The sequence below is a fragment of the Buteo buteo genome, chromosome 3 (assembly GCF_964188355.1).
Source record: "Buteo buteo chromosome 3, bButBut1.hap1.1, whole genome shotgun sequence".
NCBI lineage: Eukaryota > Metazoa > Chordata > Aves > Accipitriformes > Accipitridae > Buteo > Buteo buteo.
In genome coordinates, this window is record NC_134173.1 from 3,760,526 (window position 1) to 3,778,346 (window position 17,821).

Here is a 17,821-nt window from a genome sequence, read left to right on the forward strand (position 1 = left end):
CTCTTGCAAACAACTTAGCCCCAAATACCCAGTTTTTCTTTCTTTCTTTCTTTTTCTTTCTCTCTCTCTTTCTTTCTTCTTTTCTTTGTTTATTATTAAGCAGTTGCACTTAGCTACAATAGAGATATATTTTTTTTTCTGGTTTATATTTAGTTCTTTTTTTAGGTCATCAATGTAATAGCCCTTCAATTTTAGCTGTGAATGTGCTGTGTTTTAATTTCTATTTTGAAATTAGTGGCTTATAACTGAGGAGTACCTGCCTTTAATGACTGATTTAATGGAACAGAAATAGAGGAAGAAAAAGCAATGCGCCTTTTCTTGAAATGTTGTCATAAATCTTGCAGGTATATAATTAAGTTTAGCACTGCTTTGACAAAAGTCCAATGTTTCATGTATATACAAGGTGATGAGATATGACATAATTCCTCAACATGTGTACCACACATGATTAACATAAAGAACCTCATATTAACTCAGCCTAGTTTCAAAGCAATCCCATCTGTGGTTCCTATGGGAGAATACATCCATATGCAAACTGAAGTACAGAGATCCATGGAAGTGCTGGCTTTACTCTCAGATACAAGCAGACCATAAGTGAATAACTGCATGGCCCTCATCGTATAGAAAGTTGCTTCTACTTATACTTCCATCTAGCCCCCCCTTTCTTGTTTCAGAGCCCCAGAGGAATTTGATCTCTTTTCAGTCCGAGCATACTGGGACTGTGGGGGCTCTGGCAAGTGGAGCTGGTGTTGCACTCTGCTGTCTGGGGCTGCTTTAGGACAGAGATTAAAGCCCTGTGACTGACCTGGACACTGTCACGTACTGTTAGTGAATTAAGTTTCTGCTACCTGACTTGTTATATTATTTGTAAATGGCCTGCATTATAAGTTCCCTGCTTTTCCTGCCATTTCACGCATAGTTAGATACCCACTAAATTAAGGCCCATACTGTAGGTATGATGGAAGGCTGGATGTTCACTCAGATTTAAATAGCTGGAAGTACAAGATGTTGTGGTCTTTCCAAATCTGTTACTACCTTTCCATCCTATGGCTACTAGAGACAGGCACTCTGTAAGTTGGTGGCAGTCCTCATGTATGGTTCTGGCCTGATGCGAGGTTTTTCATACTTTATACATCCTGTGTAGTTGTGATGTCAAGATTTTGCATCGTACACGGACAACAGCATTAAATGAAATACGTAAGAACATTTAAAGGGGAAACTGAGAAAAGACTGAGACTGAAAACTGTGGGCAACATCATCGAAAGAATAGATTGTATTAATTTAACGTAGGCTTAATTGTTGCAACCCCACAGTTCTCCGCGTGTTTATGCACCGTGTGTGTGACTACTCAGAGTGCTGTAAGTAGCATCAGGGTTGAGGTTCCAGCCTTCCTCTTGGAGTAGCCACGATAATGAGGTGTTCCCAGTGAGAAGCCTGTGAAAGGCAGTCGAGCAGTTCTTGGTTTACCCATTAGAAGGCAGAAGAACACGCAAAACTCAACCTCTGCTGTTTTACATCGGTGAGCCTGTTTCATCGCTCCCATCGATTTTGATGTGAATTCTGCATGGAACTCATAGCCTTGTGGGAACATCCCAGTCTGCTCCTAGAAGAATCACTGGGGTGCTACGTCATCATTCTGTTACGTCATCATTCTTCTACATCACGATCGGGTGGAGGGGACAGGCAGGAAAGTAAACCTTTTTTGAGAATTGGCAAGCATACATGATTACACTTACTATTTTTAAAAATAAACTCCATAATACACAAATATTAAATAGATTTATGTTTTTTACTAGAAATACATATACATTGCCAAACCTAGATTTGAGTTTAGGTTTTTCAGGATTTGTTATATTCTGATCATTACACAGAAAATGGAAGCTGTAGATTTTTAGCTCTGCATAATACTTTCCTCAATGTTCTCCACAATACAAATAACCTTTTAAAGGAAAAGAGAAAAACATACATCATGTTTTTCATATCACTTGTATGAGCATCATTGTTTTACTGCAGCAGCCAATGAGTTTAGAAGGGTCAACAATTTTTTTAGTGAATTATTTTCCAAGGTATCTTTCACAAAGCTTTTCTATGCAGCTTGAAAGGAGAAGGAGTTTTTTCACTATCATCCTATCGTTACAAAGATATTGCCTTGAAAATTAATTTTTTCATGTAGACTGCAGCCTGTGGTCTCATTTCTAAGCGGTGACTCTCCAGGAACCACATATTTGGAAATCCAAGCTCAGGGCATGAGAGTGGATGAGAGAAGACACCTGTTTTAGATCTGCCACATCCCATGGTGTCTCCTATGTTGGAAACTATAGGCTCTCATTATATGTTAGCAAGGAATATTAACCCAAGTATAGTAATGCATTAAGTTCATGGTGCAACTTCCACACTAGAACTGCCTTGTCCCCTTATGGCTATTTCCATGTTCACTCCTTGACTGTTCAGCTTGAGATCACAGTGAGGAAAATAGCATTTAAAAAGAAAGGTTTAATCTGGTGCAAATTGGAGTAGCTCTATCAAAGTCATTGATAGTACTGTCTCCTCTTGATTTTAGTTAGGAAATAGATGAAGAATTTCAAATTTAAGGCTAGATTTTGGAAATTGCCTAAGTTTAGTAGCAGCACCTTAATTAAAGCCTTTGAAAGATGGATGAGCTATTACAGGGCTGCCTTACTAGTAAGTACGGCTGATAAACAATTTAAAAAAAACTGTATTCTGAAATAGAGAAGCAGCATGGGTAGAAGAAAATTATATATCATCCTTGCAGGAAAACAGCAAGGTGATCCTGAAAATATTCTTTTATGACAATGGAGAAGTACTGAGACATTCAGGAGAAAAAAATAATCAAGCACCAGGATGCTATCTTTAATAAACACAACAGGAATGTTCCAATAAGAATAAAACCTGCCTGCAAAATAAAGGCATGTTTCCCTAGAAGGACTCTCACTGAATAATGCAATGGATTAAATAATAGATTTTTTATGTTATTGTCAACTCACTTTTTTTCCAAATGGCATTGTCATAAGTCAGATTTGCATAGTTTCCCCATTTTGTTTCTCTTTCTTATTTTCTTCAATTTTTATTTTTCACTGGAAACCACAGGAAGACATTTTTGTAGTGAGGATGTCATTCCTGCTGATCATATATCATTTGTGAGCCGAGTGAATTTGTTCCACATGTCTTTTGAACATGTACTGCAGAAAATGTCTGGTAATATAGAGAATCTGGTAAAGAGGTGTCTAGTGTATTTTCATTACAGCTGTGTATTTGAATTAGTATTTAATTAGTAATGCACATAAATACATCTGGAGAGCTGAGAGTGAATCCCCCCCCTCCTTTGATTTTTGCTTGAGATAAAGAAGCTCTGATTTATTATTCAGTAGTAAAGATCAGAGACTGTCTCAAAAAGAGGGGGAGAGAAAACAGGAGAAATATCACTGTCTGTGCATTCATTAATGGACAGGTTTTTCCACACAGTGCACTGCCTTCGCCTTGAAAACGGAGATCCTTGGTTAGCAGAGATTTGATGTCTGTGTAGCAGGATATTTATATAATATCAGCATGAATAAACAAGGGCCGTTATCACTGTGAGAGTAATGCAGAGTTTTAACCTTGGGGTCACTGATCAGTCAGTGACAAGTGGTTGTGGTGAAACGTTTGCATTTTATTGCCTGATTATACTCAAACTATCGTCATCCCCATAGTGTTTCGGGGATGTGGGCTGTTGGAATACTTTGCAAGTTTCCCTCTGAAATTCAAAGACTTTCACAGTTACGCTCGTGTAGTTGAATTGAGTATCTCTAAGTTAGGGTTAGCTTTCTGCTTCATCCTCCTCACCTTTAACTTTACTCCAAACAAAAGACTGACTTACAGTCTTTGATTATTTACTTCAGTTTCCTAGGTATAATAGTTATGTGGTTTTTTTCTTTAGTAAATGCAGCCATCTGCCTTTTAGCCAAATGGAACAGGATGGTTTTACAAGGTACCTTCCACAGAAGAGGTTATCTTGAGTCTGGCTGGCATTGGCTGTCTGATGTTTTTGGCACAATAACTCACTAAGCCACTTGGGTTTAGGCATCAGATATGCCTGCAAATGCAAATCAACATACAAATCAAGCAAATGCATCATAACTAGAAGCAAAAATTTTGATCTTACTTAGTGGAAAAATGAGAGAAACATATCTGAAAGTTCTGTAGAGGACATTCTTACGAAAATAATTTGAGTAAGAACCACAGCAAAACTCTTTTCCCCTCATTGATCATTTCTTTTATCCAAGATACACAGCCTGTAATTTGAGAAAACTATGTTTCTCTGGTGCACTGTTTCATTAACAGGACTTATCTTAATGCAGCGTAACTCAGTAATAGCACTAGGAATGTGAGCAACAAGCACACTGAGAGCATAGTGTTTAGGTTTTTGTTGAAGATTTGTCTAAGCCTATGTGAACCTACGATAGGTGGGGTAAAATTCTTCCCATGTGATTTTTAGGAGTTGAGTGTCAATCAAACTGGGCTACCAAAGCTTCCTTCATCATCAAGGGGGAGAAATTGGTACCTTTGGGGAAAGTCCACCTGACATATTTTAGATCCCTGCATTAGGATGCACGGTAGCTTTCACTGCATTAACTTCACACTCTGTGAAGGAGGGGAGACTGCAGAGGAACTTGGACCTTTCCACTTGATCCTCCACCTGGCCACATATTCCAACTTGTGCTACTTTTTGGATAAATGTTGATGCTATAGCTTTCCATTTTGATCACCGTCACCAATGGTTTCTGCTTTTCCTTTAGGAGCCAAGCCGTGGTCCAACATCATGGAGATCCTGGAGGAGAAGGATGGGGTTGATACCGAACTACTGGTTTACGCTATGACCCTGGTTAACAAGGTTTGTTTACGTTGTTAGCATAACTGGTGGAGATAATGTTAGCATTTTCAATTGTATAATGGTCTTCCCTGTTGAGAATATATGACAAAGGAGACCTGTCCCGGAGAAGTTGCAGGACCAGCTGTAACCAGTCAGCACGCTCTTGTTACTGGTGTTGCAGTCACCCAGAGGTGGTAGCTGGGAGCAGAATTGCTTTTTTGCTGGATGCTGTGCGGAAACGTGTTATGACACGGCTCCTCTCCCAACGCAGACAGCACAGTGCAAAACGAAACTCAGCAAACTAACTCAATTCATTATCCAAGGAGAGAAAGAAAGCAAGTGCTGGTGAAAAGATCACATGCTCACGAAGGCTTACATTGTGCACAGTTTTCGAGTTCAGATTGTTTACTTTTTTTTTTTACTGCAAACCAAATATGATGAATTTAGCAGGTCTGAGTGCTAGTAAGAGTGTTTCTGCTCTAAAAAAACCAAAGTTACATTTTTTCTTCTTTCTTTATATTTTCTGGTATCCTGTATTACAGGTAGTAGTTTTGCAGTAAAATCAAATGTTTTCCAAAGTACTCACTTGTGCTTTGAGGAGGGAGAAGGTGAAAGGCCCATAAAAGTTAGAAATTTGTTAGTGTAAATTCCTTAAAAATTAGCATCTAGTCCTAAACAAATGTTAGGGTGACTAAAATTAAAAATGGATTTTTTAAAGAGCACAGAAGATCAACATACTACTATCGAATCAAAATAACTGTGTGTTTTATGATTATACTTAACAGGCCAGAGTATTACAGAATATTATTACTATTGATTATACTCATTTAAAGATCCTGAGTTTGTTGTTGGAGGTCATAAATCAAGCTGCCAACTTATTATGGTGATGGCTACATGGTTGGGGCTGTTGGTTGCTTTGGTGTTTTTTTGATAAAAAGATTTCTTAATGGCAGATATTGTCCAGCAAAGATGCCTGAGAGGGACTAACCTCTCCTGGTGACATTGCTGATGTTACTGTACTTATGCTTAGAGCTGCCCTTGCTCCTGCTTCCATACTAGTAAGGATCCTCTTGACTTTAAAAGACCACCTTATCTCTCTGATGTACTCTTTCTGAAAGGCATCACCAGCTTTATATGCTTCTGTCTGGAGCTGCTATTAAAGCCAAGGCGACTAGTTTTTAATCTCTCCATTTTACACCTCATTGTTTTGTGTACCATTTCCTCTTTCTGAGATAAATCTCTTCTTCATTTGCACAGTCGTAATCTACCTGGTGTTTGACTTCTTCAAAAATGTTGTTCTGTGTTGACTCTCTTATTATCCTATAGTTGATTCGTTTAGTCTGAGTTTTTCACTACATTTAAAGCTATTTTTAGGAGGAGGTAGTTCTTTAAAAACACACAAAAAGAAAAAGCATCTCGCAGTCAAAGGATCAAGGCAGTTATGAAGATCAAGGAAGAGAGGAATCCCACAATACCACACTTATAATTATGATCTGGCTTATGGACAGCTTTATGATGTTTTTAATGGGATTTTTTTCATGATTATAGAGAAAACTGCAAGCAGCATGTCACAGTTGTAATTTTTTTCCCCCGCAGAGAATACAAAGAAGGCTCAGATGGTTTCAGCTTCTCTAGGCAAGGAAATGTCAAAGTTTTCAGTGCAGACAGAGTCCTTATGAGGGATTTGTCTTAAGGAAGCATACTTCTGCTCCTTTTTCTGTCACCATGTATACATTTACAGTTTTCCTTCCTGCTCAAGAGCAGAAAACACATCTGCCCAGACATAAGAATTGCTCCCGTCCTTTTATCCTCTCCCTCTCTTTTGTTGATGCTTCACCAATTGACTTATGCTAACATTTCATTAATGTTAACCCTCTCTTAGTCTGGGGGGATTTAGGCATTAACGAATCTCTTAAATGAGATTGATCCCAATGCAGATACTTCCAGTTATGTATAGTTCCAGTATAACCTTTGTTATCTTCCTTTCGTTAGTTCCTATGATCTGTTAGATCTTATTCTAGTCTCTACTTTCTTCATTTTTATTGCTGAAGTCCAGATAGATTAAAGCCTTTGTGTTTCCTTTGTATATTAAAAAAAAACCCCAAAACCTACTTACCAAATGCAGAAAGAAAATCCTGTGTTGCATTCAATTCACTTTCTATTTAACTGCTATAAAACCTCTTCATTACTGAGATTATACTAGAAGCTTTGTAGTTGTAAGATTACTGTTGATTTTCTCGTTACCTGCATTTAATATTGCTTGTTCTCTCATATCATACAATAATTTTTTTAAAAAATACATAGATAAAATAATTAGAATGTACATAAAAATTAATATGCTTTAGTCGGATTAAGCACTGATTGTTTTTTAGCAGGTCTCGTATAAGACTAGAATTTAAGCACCAGCTTCCAGGCCAGTGGTTATTAGTGGGAGCTTACAGTACCACCCACCAGCAGTCCATCAGCTGAAAAAGTGCTGTTTTGGGGCAGTGTGGTGTTAATACAACAGCTGGCACATCAATTTTTGATGACCTGCATTAAGAATATCGCAACTGCCACACCGGAGCAATGATCATCTTACGGCCTGTGTCTGACGTTGGCCACACCAGATGTTTTAGAAGTTGCAGGACCTGGGAAAACAAATACACGAGAGAGGCTTCTTCCTATCCCAAAGCAATTGAAAACTTGGCTTATGCCCTTAAGCGTGTTTATTTACCAGCTAGTGCGTTTCACCGTAGCACGTGAGATTTACCTAATGTCTCTCTGTCAAGTGCACAGCCCTCTAGTGAAGCCCAGTCTGTCGGATGGTTAGTAACTACTGCTAGTAGTAGTCTTGCGTTACTTGGACTTGCATGTAAAGCACTGCACACCAAATGGCCTTTCTGTTGTCTGTATCCTCTCTGAACCGCTGCTTTATGCTGTGATTGTTTTGTAAATGACAAAAGGCAACATGCTTATTAGTTTTACTAGCTAGTATCATCCGGGGCTACGCATTTTCAAAACTGCAAATAAAAAGAGCCTTTCAGTCTGAAGCCAGGCACAGACTAGCACTAGCTCATGTCAGGTTTTGTTCAGAAACGTAACTGAGGATATGTAGTGATAAGAATATAGTGCTATTACCAGTTGAGTGTGTTGTCTAATAGGTTCTATCATCTAGGAAAACATTTAGCTGTTACACTCCCATAAAACTCTCATTTTTTGTTTTGGTTTGATTTTGTTTTTTTTTTTTACCCCCAATACAGCTTCATTAGTTTTCTTGCCTTTCTTTCCATTGGGACTGTTACATTTAGTGGTAGGTAAAATGTATTGTTTAGGCTTTGGTAAAAATGCTGTTAAGAAGATATATCAGGCTGAAAACTCTTGGGCTGGGATTTTGGTTTTAATTTAGTTCACTATTCCAAAAGCAGCCACTTGAGAGGGAAGAACTCAAAGCTGCACAGGCTTTCCCACAAGGGCTTGGGAAAGCAACTTGGAAAATCAGACAACAAACAAATAAAAATCTTAATTCAGGGATGTTTCCTCAAACCAAAACTGGATAGAGGCATAGGAATGAGTCTTGACATTCATATTTATGTTTCCTTTGTACACCTGAGTTCTGAAGAGTTTCAGATTCTAAATCCCAGTTTTGGTCTAAGGTAGCGAGACTGTAATAAAACTCAGCAAGCAAACCACAGAGTATGGTTTAAACACCCTTCTCCAAGGGGCTACATTTTAATTCTCTAGACAGCTTTTTATTTTGTAAGGCTTAGTCTTCAGAGCAGGAGGAGCTATTTGGGACTTGTATATGTATTTTGATATTGGAGTATCATTTTGAACATAACCAGGTACTCGGGAAGGAGCAAGGACCTTGGAAGGACCTGCCCAATTTACGCCTTCTCCTCTGCTGTTTGCAACTTTTGTTTCCTTTATAAAGCCACCAAGAAAATTGCGGCCCACTCTTGTTTTCTAATATCACAAGCCAGAATTCATTTATGCAGCACTTCATGTCCCTTGTGTTTAGTTACTGCAGAAGTCTTTCTCCTGTGCTAGACTGAACTGACCTTGTTGTGACACCAGGCGTGCCCTTTTATATCCCATTTTATAATGTTAGAAATCGAATTCGATATGCATTAGCCTCTGAAAATGGATCTGTGAGTTTAATGACAAAGCGTGCAAAGGAAAAATATTTGATTCCTATACTTGGGAGTTCAATTGCCCAGCTCTGGCCAGTAGCATGCAGTGAAAATTGGATTTCCACTGCTGCATGATTTAAAATTATATTAACCAATAACAGGCTGCTGACAAAAGCAGGGTTGCCAGTAAATACTACCTTATGCTGCTGTTTTCCCTGTCTATAGCCTGCCTTACCTCAGATTTTAAAAAAGCTGTACTTGAAGTTGGGTGATCTGCATATCAACGTTGAGACCATTTCCTGATATTTTAAGAAGTAAATGCTCAGAAGATCTGTGCAGATAATCTGACTCTCTTGTCGCCCTTTTGCACATAAGACATCACATCTTACTGTGCGTGAAGACACTCAGGTCAGCGTAGTTGCTGTCTACTTCTTTCATAAACAAGAGAAAGCCTGATAAAGAAAATCATTTTCTGTTACAGTATTTCCATATCCGTGTTAAAGCTCCATTGAATTTACAGCATGATAGCGTCATTTGCTGAATCCTCAGACTTTTACTCAATGCTAGGTGTCAATTTAGGAAGGAACAAAATGTACGTCGTATCTATTTTCAGCACTGTTCAGGAAAATGTTTCATGGCCTTCAGTGGGTTTTACACAGAGGCTTAAATACTGTTCTGGACAGAGACAAATACTTAGTTAGAGCCTGAACATATAACCCTAACACTTCATTGGTGTTTGTGCTAAGCATTCCTGTTGCAGTGGACCTCCCCAGACATCAGACAGTAGTCCTGTAATGACCGAAGAAGAAAATGTTGCTGTGCTGTGTTTAGTTTAAAGAAAAATAAAATTAAATTTAAAAGTACCTTGGTGATGCACATTTTCCAGTGCCTCATTTCACAAGAAAGAGGTGCTTTAGCAGGGCAGGATACGTCAGCTGTCTATTCCCCTCTCTTGTTAGTCATGTCACTCAGACCAGTTTTTTTAGGATGAGAAGAAATGGCCTCAAGTTGCAGCAGGGGAGGTTTAGATTGGATATTAGGAAAAATTTCTTTACTGAAAGGGTTGTCAGACATTGGAACAGGCTGCCCAGGGAAGTGGTGGAATCAACATCCCTGGAGGTGTTCAAAAAACACGTATATGTGGCACTTTAGGACATGGTTTAGTGGGCATGGTGGTGTTGGGTTGACAGTTGGACTCGATGATCTTAAAGGTCTTTCCAACCTAAATGATTCTGTGATTCTGAATGTAAAGCTTCTCGCTGTAGGGAGGCAGCCCAGAGTGGCTGCTCTCTTCTGCACTCTGCTGCTCAGAGCCACTTTGGGAAAACCAGACACTAGAAAACCAGTATTCTCAGAGCACGGTTCATCCCATCCTGGGCATGAGAAGATGAAACTCTTTCTGGAGAGAGCCTGGTTTTTGCGTGTGCTGTTTCTATCTCTTGCTCTTTCTCTAATTAAGTAGGAGAGAGGAAACTACTTTGGAGTAAGCAAGTCTCTGGTGAGTTAATCCAGAGCAACTGTGTTGCCTGCAGTCTGCACTCTCATGTATTTTGCAGAAATGGCTCTGTATAGACTGATTCTTGCAATGAGGTGTGCATTGCTCTGCACGTAGGTTGCACAGTACGTTCAGTTGTTTCTGCTCAACGTGTGCAGGATTACACTCATTTTTCTGTGTCACCCATAAGAAGCTGTAAAAAATCAGCACAAGCTGAGTAGAAATCAGCGGCAAACCAGAATACTGGTGTTTTCTGTTGCCTTTGTAAAAGTCTGCAGGACTCTGGTGGATGAAGTTCACTTGTGCTCTGAACAAAGCTGTGCAATGCCCATGACCTCTTCCCACGCATCACTCTGCAGTAAAGCTGTGAGTGACTTGATTCAATCCCTCTTGCTACATATACGGCAGTGTCATGCTATGGGATGCATGGCATGCTGCAGAAGACCATCTTCCTTTTCTCAGTTTTCTGAATTCACCAAAAAAATGGGAAGTGACTATGGTAAGAAAAGTGCTTTCTCTTGAGTGTAGAGCAGGTGCCATAGAAAGCTCTGAACTTAAACAGTTCATTTTCAATAGCTGTTATTATTGGCATTCTTTATTTTCTCATAGGCAAAAGCTCCTCTCCGGTGCCACTGGTAACAACTTGCCTCATAATCAGGAATTAGTAACTCTTTTAACGTTTTACAAGAGTTAAGGAGTCAGTGTACCTTTCATAAGGCTTTTCAAGTTGAAAGGGAGGAAGGGAGGAGTTGATATCTCTGTAACATAAACCAGTTTGTGCGCTGGGAGGATGACCTCTGCTGCAGGTGTGGAGGACAGTAGGCACATGGTGCAGGATATTTCCTGCTGTCCTGACATCACACAGCTGTGCGTTGGACTTTTTCTTCTTAAGGCCAAACTTAAAGGAATCAGTAGGAAATCAGCTTCACTCTTTTTAGCTAAACTGTTTTTTTGTCTGTCTTTGCTTTTATCCCTGTGTTTGATGCTTTAACATTCTCTGTTCTTTAAATCTGTACTTGAATGAAGCCAGGAAGAATCCAACTGTGTATTTTAAAGGCCCACATTTTCCATACTTTTTTGTATGAAATAACAACATTGATTTGTTTTGCCAATTATTCATTTTTCTACACAGTGCACAGAGTTGTTTGTTAAAAGCTGTGCCACTTGTTTTTTATTTTCTAGCGGTGTCTCTAATCCCACATCATGGGTTTAACTTTATTGAAATCATACATAGCACCACTTGCCACCCGCTTTTAAAAACCTTTGTTTAATTCTTTTCAAAACAAACAGATTTAAATGTTTTTCCTTTGATTTTTAGACTCTGTCGGGGTTGCCAGATCAAGACTCTTTCTACGACGTTGTGGACTGTCTGGAAGAGCTAGGCATTGAAGCTATTTCACAGAGACACTTGAACAAGAAAGGAACAGACTTGGACTTAGTTGAGCAATTTAACATTTATGAGGTAACATAACATGCCCTGTTTTATGCATCTTACAGCTTGTGCAGACTTCAAAGCCAAGAGGAGGGGGGGAATGTAACCTAGGTGAAATTTGGTTATCTATTTTATTTTAAAAGGAAAACATCTGGTTGCTAGAAGTATTATACACATTCGTATATGTGGCCTGCTACGGTACGTAGCTGCGTTTAATGCAAATGCATTTCGTACTAAAGCTGGGGCATACTCCAAGGCAAACAAGCGTATTTACTAGCCTCCTTAGAGGCAGTTCTGCCTGCAATTAAAACTTTCTCAGACTGGTAGTTACACATCCTGAAGTAAGTAGAAGTTCTTTCCATATGCAAAAGTATTCAGCTCATGAAAAAGGTTCGGCTGAGCTCAGGTTCACAAATACCACTTGTTCTGCAGCTGAATACCCAGCAAGTCCTTGTTTACGAGTTTACACTGGACCAGATCCTATACAGTTTGCAGCAATGGAGTAATGAGTGACTCCACATTCACCACCTAAGTATAAAATAACTACTTCAGAAGTATTTATATGTAAGGGTAGGATATCCAGTTTCTTAATTATTAGCCTCTTTTCAGACTTTGGGAAGTGTTGGAGTGGGGAGGCTTAGGCTGAAGTTAATGTAATGTAGATGTGAATTCGTGTTCTGATGTGATGAAATGAAATGACTTTATCTCACTCTGAGTCCAGCGAAGGATTTGGTAGATTTGATTCTCCATTTTCTTCCTCAACTCTACACCCATGTCACTTCACTAACTTTAGCAGAGTTAAGTTTTATATACAGCAGTTTGCAGGAAGAGTCAGGCCAAAATAAGAACATGAGAATGGCAGGGCTCCATGTTCGTCTTTCTTTTTCTGTTGTCAGAGGCATCAGCTCATAAAATCCCTTTTAAAACATGATCATTAATCTTAAAAGCAGGTTTTTTAGTGCATGCTGTGCCTACTGAAAGACTTGATTGCAAAATTAGCAGTTGGCTTAGTCGGGTACCAGCTTTTTCTTGATGACCAGACTAAATTTAGACATGCTGTCGTGGTTTAACCCCAGATGGCAACTAAGCACCATGCAGCTGCTCCTTCCCTCCTCACCCCCTGCAGTGGGATGGGGGAGAGAATTGGACAAAAAGTAAAACTTGTGGGTTGAGATAAAGACAGTTTAATAGGGCAGAAAGGAGGAAACTAATAATAATTATAATAATAATAATAATAATAATACAGTGACAATAATAATAACAATAAAAGAATTGGAATATACAAAACATGTGATGCACAAAGCAGTTGCTCACCAATCACTGACCGATGCCCCCCCCACCCCAGACAACTCCCCTCAGTTTATATACTGGAAAAACTCACAACCCCTGGTTAGACTATGCATGTTCTTTCTTTTTTCTGCCATTGTTGTTCTTTATCTGAAAAATCTTTTCTTCTCCACTGAAGTAGATTTTACACCCTAAGCAGAGATATCACACTTCCCCCTGCCTTTGTTTTTTTAAAGTCACTTCTGGTAAGAATTATCAGAATAACAAGACTGATAGAAACAGGAAGATAGGCATTCTTCTGATCACCCACATCGCTCTCTTCTGCACCCTTGCCTATTTGAATGGATCTTTCTCATATAAAGATTACTTAAATGTTTCTGCCAGCAATATCTCTCCTCATGTCTCCTAAGGTAGCACTTGCTCCGTTTCTGTTAGAGGTATGTCACATTGGCATCCCAGCTGCGTGCTGTAGTTCAAGATACTAGATGTTGTGCCTGTATTTTACTCCTCTACTATTTTCAGCTGATGAGCTCCCATCCTGTGTCAGAAGTTTTTGTCAAATGTCATTGTGGCCATGCTATTCTCAGCATCATCCTTTTCCGATATTATATATATGTTCCCCTGTATTGATGGTGCTTCTGAACTGGCAGGAAATACTGAATTTTCCACTGAAAAGCATACATGAAAGTAATCCTGCTAACCTAAAAATTGGGAGGCTTAGAGGAGATGTGTAGTCTGTGTTTTTTCTTTTAATCCGTTGTGATACCAGTTCACAGAAATAGTTTTGTTTGTGAGGTTTTTTCTTTTGTTTACTTTGCAGGGAGATGTATGAAAATGGAGATTTTTAAAAGGAATGCAGTTACATACGTATCTGCTGATCTCTTCCTTGGCTGGGAAGAAATGATGGTGCTATTCTAAAATACTTTCTAAAGTAGTAGACAGTAACTTCCACTCGATCATTACAAATGTCATGTCTGAACATGAGGAAAAGTTCAGTCATTCAATGCATGAGAGTTTTTTCTGTTGATTTCACTAGAGCCAAGGCTTCACCTAAGTATTTTGGAAGGAAATAAAGAGCAGTAGGTGTCCAACGCTGCTCAGCTTCCTTGAAAATTAAGTCTTACATAAAAAAAACCCACACAAACTAGGAGATATATAAATGTGTTGCTACAGGTCCTGTAGTGTTCTATACAAGGCATCAGTATTTAATTCCATTATTAGAGCTGCTACACTGCGCTAATGGATAATCAGCAACTTCCAGGGATAGCTATAGAAATACTGACGCTGATAGGGGTTAATGATGTTGAGGTCAGTTAAGTTTTAAAGCCTGGGTGTGAAGAGCGGCGGTACCTAAAGGCACCGTGTCCGAAGTGTCGCCTTTCTTCCTTTCTTTCTCAGACGACGCTGAGACACGAGGATGGAGATGAGAGTGCTGACCCCCCTCCCAGTGGGCGCAAGGACCGGCGAAGGGCCAGCCTTGGCACTAGCGAGCGAAGGGGCTTAGAACGCCGGCGGAGCCGCAGGCACTCGGTACAGAACGTCAAAAGCACTTTATCGGCCCCTGCGAGTCCCTGCAGCCAGTCAAGTCCTAGCTTCGTGCTTGGCCACGGGCAGCGTGTTGAAGATCTCAGTGAGAGGTAAGCGCATGAGCTGGGGAATACTCCTTTCTTTTCCTCTATTAGTTTCCATTACGTTCATTGCACTTTATTAATCTGACATACTTTTGTTTTCTTTATTTCCCTCTTTCCGTTGAATTAAAAAAAAAAAAGCATATTTAGAGTTAAAACAAAAAAAACACCAACAATGAAAAGAAATGGATTTGTAGTTGACTTATCTACATAGCCAAGTTCTTTGGCACCATCATACCCTAAGCAAGTGGACCCAAACCACATGAGATAGAGCATTTGATATGAGAACTAACCAAGGGTAATTTCATCCATTGACAGATTTTATATTCAATATACCCACATAATAGAAGATTGTAACAAGGGCATAGTCACATTAATGCAGAGCTATTTGTCCTGTGTATGTTATAGTTAATTCTTTTTTTTTTTTTTTTCCTTTTTGCAATCAGCTTTCCAGCATAAATATTTTCCTTGGAGGCTATGCTGTAGTAGTGAATATATCTAATGTTTTATAATTAGTGAAAGAGAGACAGTAATGACTAGTTGAGCAGCAGCCTGCAATACCGGATTCAGTCGAAGCTACCGTCATTGCCAGTCCCGTAACGGTTGGCTGGGGCTATGCATGCTCAGGAAAAAAGAGAGCTGCAGATCCTCAGCATGTCTGACTACTGCACAAGAAGGCTGAAATTAATTTTGTCTAAGTGAAATGTCTGATCAGCTCGCCTCCCTTTGATGTCAGTGGCGTGCAGCAAGCACTGGTAGGCCTTCAGTTATCTACCGTATTCTACATGCCTGAAATTTCAACCAAGCTGAATCACGCTCTGAAACTGGCTGTTTCTCTTTGTTGACTATAAAGGGAATGTGGCTGACTAGCTCAGGTGAAGATCCTGCACTGCAGAGAGCTAAAGCTGGACACTGTCATCCAGTGGCTGAAGGTGCAATTTGCAAAACCGAAGCGTGCTCCACGAAGAGCGTATCTCGTGTTGATTATAACATTCGGGAAGTTCTTTGGAGGTTCCTGTTGGTTAGCGCTGGATGTGAACTTAGAGCCTTAAAATCCTGCATTACGTGTAAAGCAGCCCTTCTTGCAAAGCAAATTGAGTAGAATAAAGTTTAATGGCTTCAGGCAATATGAAAATAGAAGACTCCAGATAATTTAAACAGTAGTTGAATGTCATATACCTCATAATGGCTTTTCTTTTTTTCTTATGTTTTTTCCTTCTTGCATTTGGCAACACATTCATGCTTGTTTTCTTTCACCTTCTGTTGGCCGGGTCTTTAGTGGGCTGGCAGCTGAGAGCCCCATAGTCTTACAGGCTGCTGACAAGGATGACAGTGCGCTTGAGGCTGAGTTTAAAGCATCTTCAGCGTGAGTACAGCTGGGGGCTTCAGCCGCTCTGCATGGGATGCCTCGTGCATGACCTTGGGCCCTGCTTCATGACTTACAAATGCGACTGGGAATCTGTATCTGTGGATGTGGAGCAGATATTGATTTTTTTTTTTTTTTTTAACTGATGAATTTGGGTTGGAAATGAAGAGATGCTTCAATTCTACAGAAACTGTTGATTCTCTAACTGTAATTAAACAAATACAAGTCATGCAGGACAACAACTTCTACCGATACGTTTTCTCACTATTAATGTTTGCTTACTAGCTTTATTTTGCATTCTTCAGTAACTCCTAATGAATTTGTGTTTGAGCTGATTTTTAGTATTGGGGGAGTAGAAACATGGCAGATGAGTTTCGTAAGTTCTTTGAAATATTTTTTCACCAACATAGCATAATTTCAATAATTATCCTACTATTTTGAAAAAAACTACCCAGTTCTGCTCCACACCCTCTTTGACAGTGACATAATTTAGAGCATAATTTAAGTTTAAAACCAGGAAAGAAGTCTTCATTTAAGCAGTCAAATTTAATTTCATGTTGCAGTTATCCTTGGAATCTTCTCTAGGAAAATAATTAAATTCCCTTCAACTCCATTTGGAATTTCTAACTTGTTCACCTGCCTCTGTAAGGAAAGAGGCATTCAGTTATGAATGTATGTTACACCAATCTTTACTTCGCTTATTAGTTAAATAAAATTCCTTCCCCCCACTCCCCCCATTCTCCAGCCCTCTTAGGAGGTAAAGACAGGGAGTATTACTTGTAGCTAGCAAGTTGGTTTTTTTCCTATTGGACATTACAGACCGCAGAATATGTTCTGGTACCCAAAGATGCAAGTTCTACGCCCAGTGAAATTTTAAAAGTTGCCATAACAAGAAGCTAGTCAGCTGTTGGCTCTTCTATAGATCCCACTAGGTTTCTGGTAAACAAGCATTTCAGAAAAGCAGATTCTGTCCTTCACATTTTTAGTCTCATCATCTGCCCAAATCTGTAGTCGTGGTAGGAAGAGGAAAACCAGCCCTCCTGCTTTATCATAACCCAGTGAGTCTCTCAACTTACGGTGAAATAGTCCAGATGAATGCAACAGTATCTCTACATCTGATAGCTAAACTGGGACAAAAAAAAAAAAAAAGCAAAAGCTTTATGGCTTCTATTCATTAAGATTTAAACAGAAGAAGAGTGAATGGCTCGTACAAAGTTTTTACACAATTATAAAGTTTGAATTAACCTTAAATGGAAAGAGGTTTTTCTCTCTGCATTGTTCCTACTGGAATCAAGTTTTCAAATTGGCCTCTGACATGGTCTCTGATGCAACATACTTATTGGTTTGAAGGATTTTAATAGGCCATCATAAGTTTAGGTCTTGCTGCAATTTGTAATGAAATTTTAAAATCATATGTTAAAATATGATGCAGGCATCACCTGTGTTTGTCAAAAGAAATGCTTGTTGTGTCCCTTCTGCTTCCATTGTTAATGTTATAGAGAGGAATCTGTACAAATGGATAAAAATTGCTTATTACCTCTCTAAACTCAAAGTAACTCTTGTTCATCCAGGAAAGATCTGTCTTCTGCTAGTGACCTTTTGGTTCATCATCCTAGTCCCTCTCAAGGAAG

General features: G+C 39.3%; 1 protein-coding gene across 6 annotated transcripts in view; it reads left to right on the forward strand.

The window, feature by feature from the left end:
* FHOD3 (formin homology 2 domain containing 3) overlaps nt 1–17,821 on the forward strand; it is a 388,990-nt gene that overhangs the window by 256,107 nt on the left and 115,062 nt on the right. For 4 of the 6 annotated variants that reach the window (XM_075022703.1, XM_075022701.1, XM_075022699.1 and 1 more), the window contains exons 8-11: nt 4,797–4,891; nt 11,796–11,939; nt 14,595–14,833; nt 16,104–16,190. In XM_075022703.1, coding sequence (XP_074878804.1) covers nt 4,797–4,891; nt 11,796–11,939; nt 14,595–14,833; nt 16,104–16,190 — 565 coding nt within the window. The remainder of the gene's footprint in view (nt 1–4,796; nt 4,892–11,795; nt 11,940–14,594; nt 14,834–16,103; nt 16,191–17,821) is intronic. The other 2 variants (XM_075022702.1, XM_075022704.1) reach the window with 1 other exon arrangement.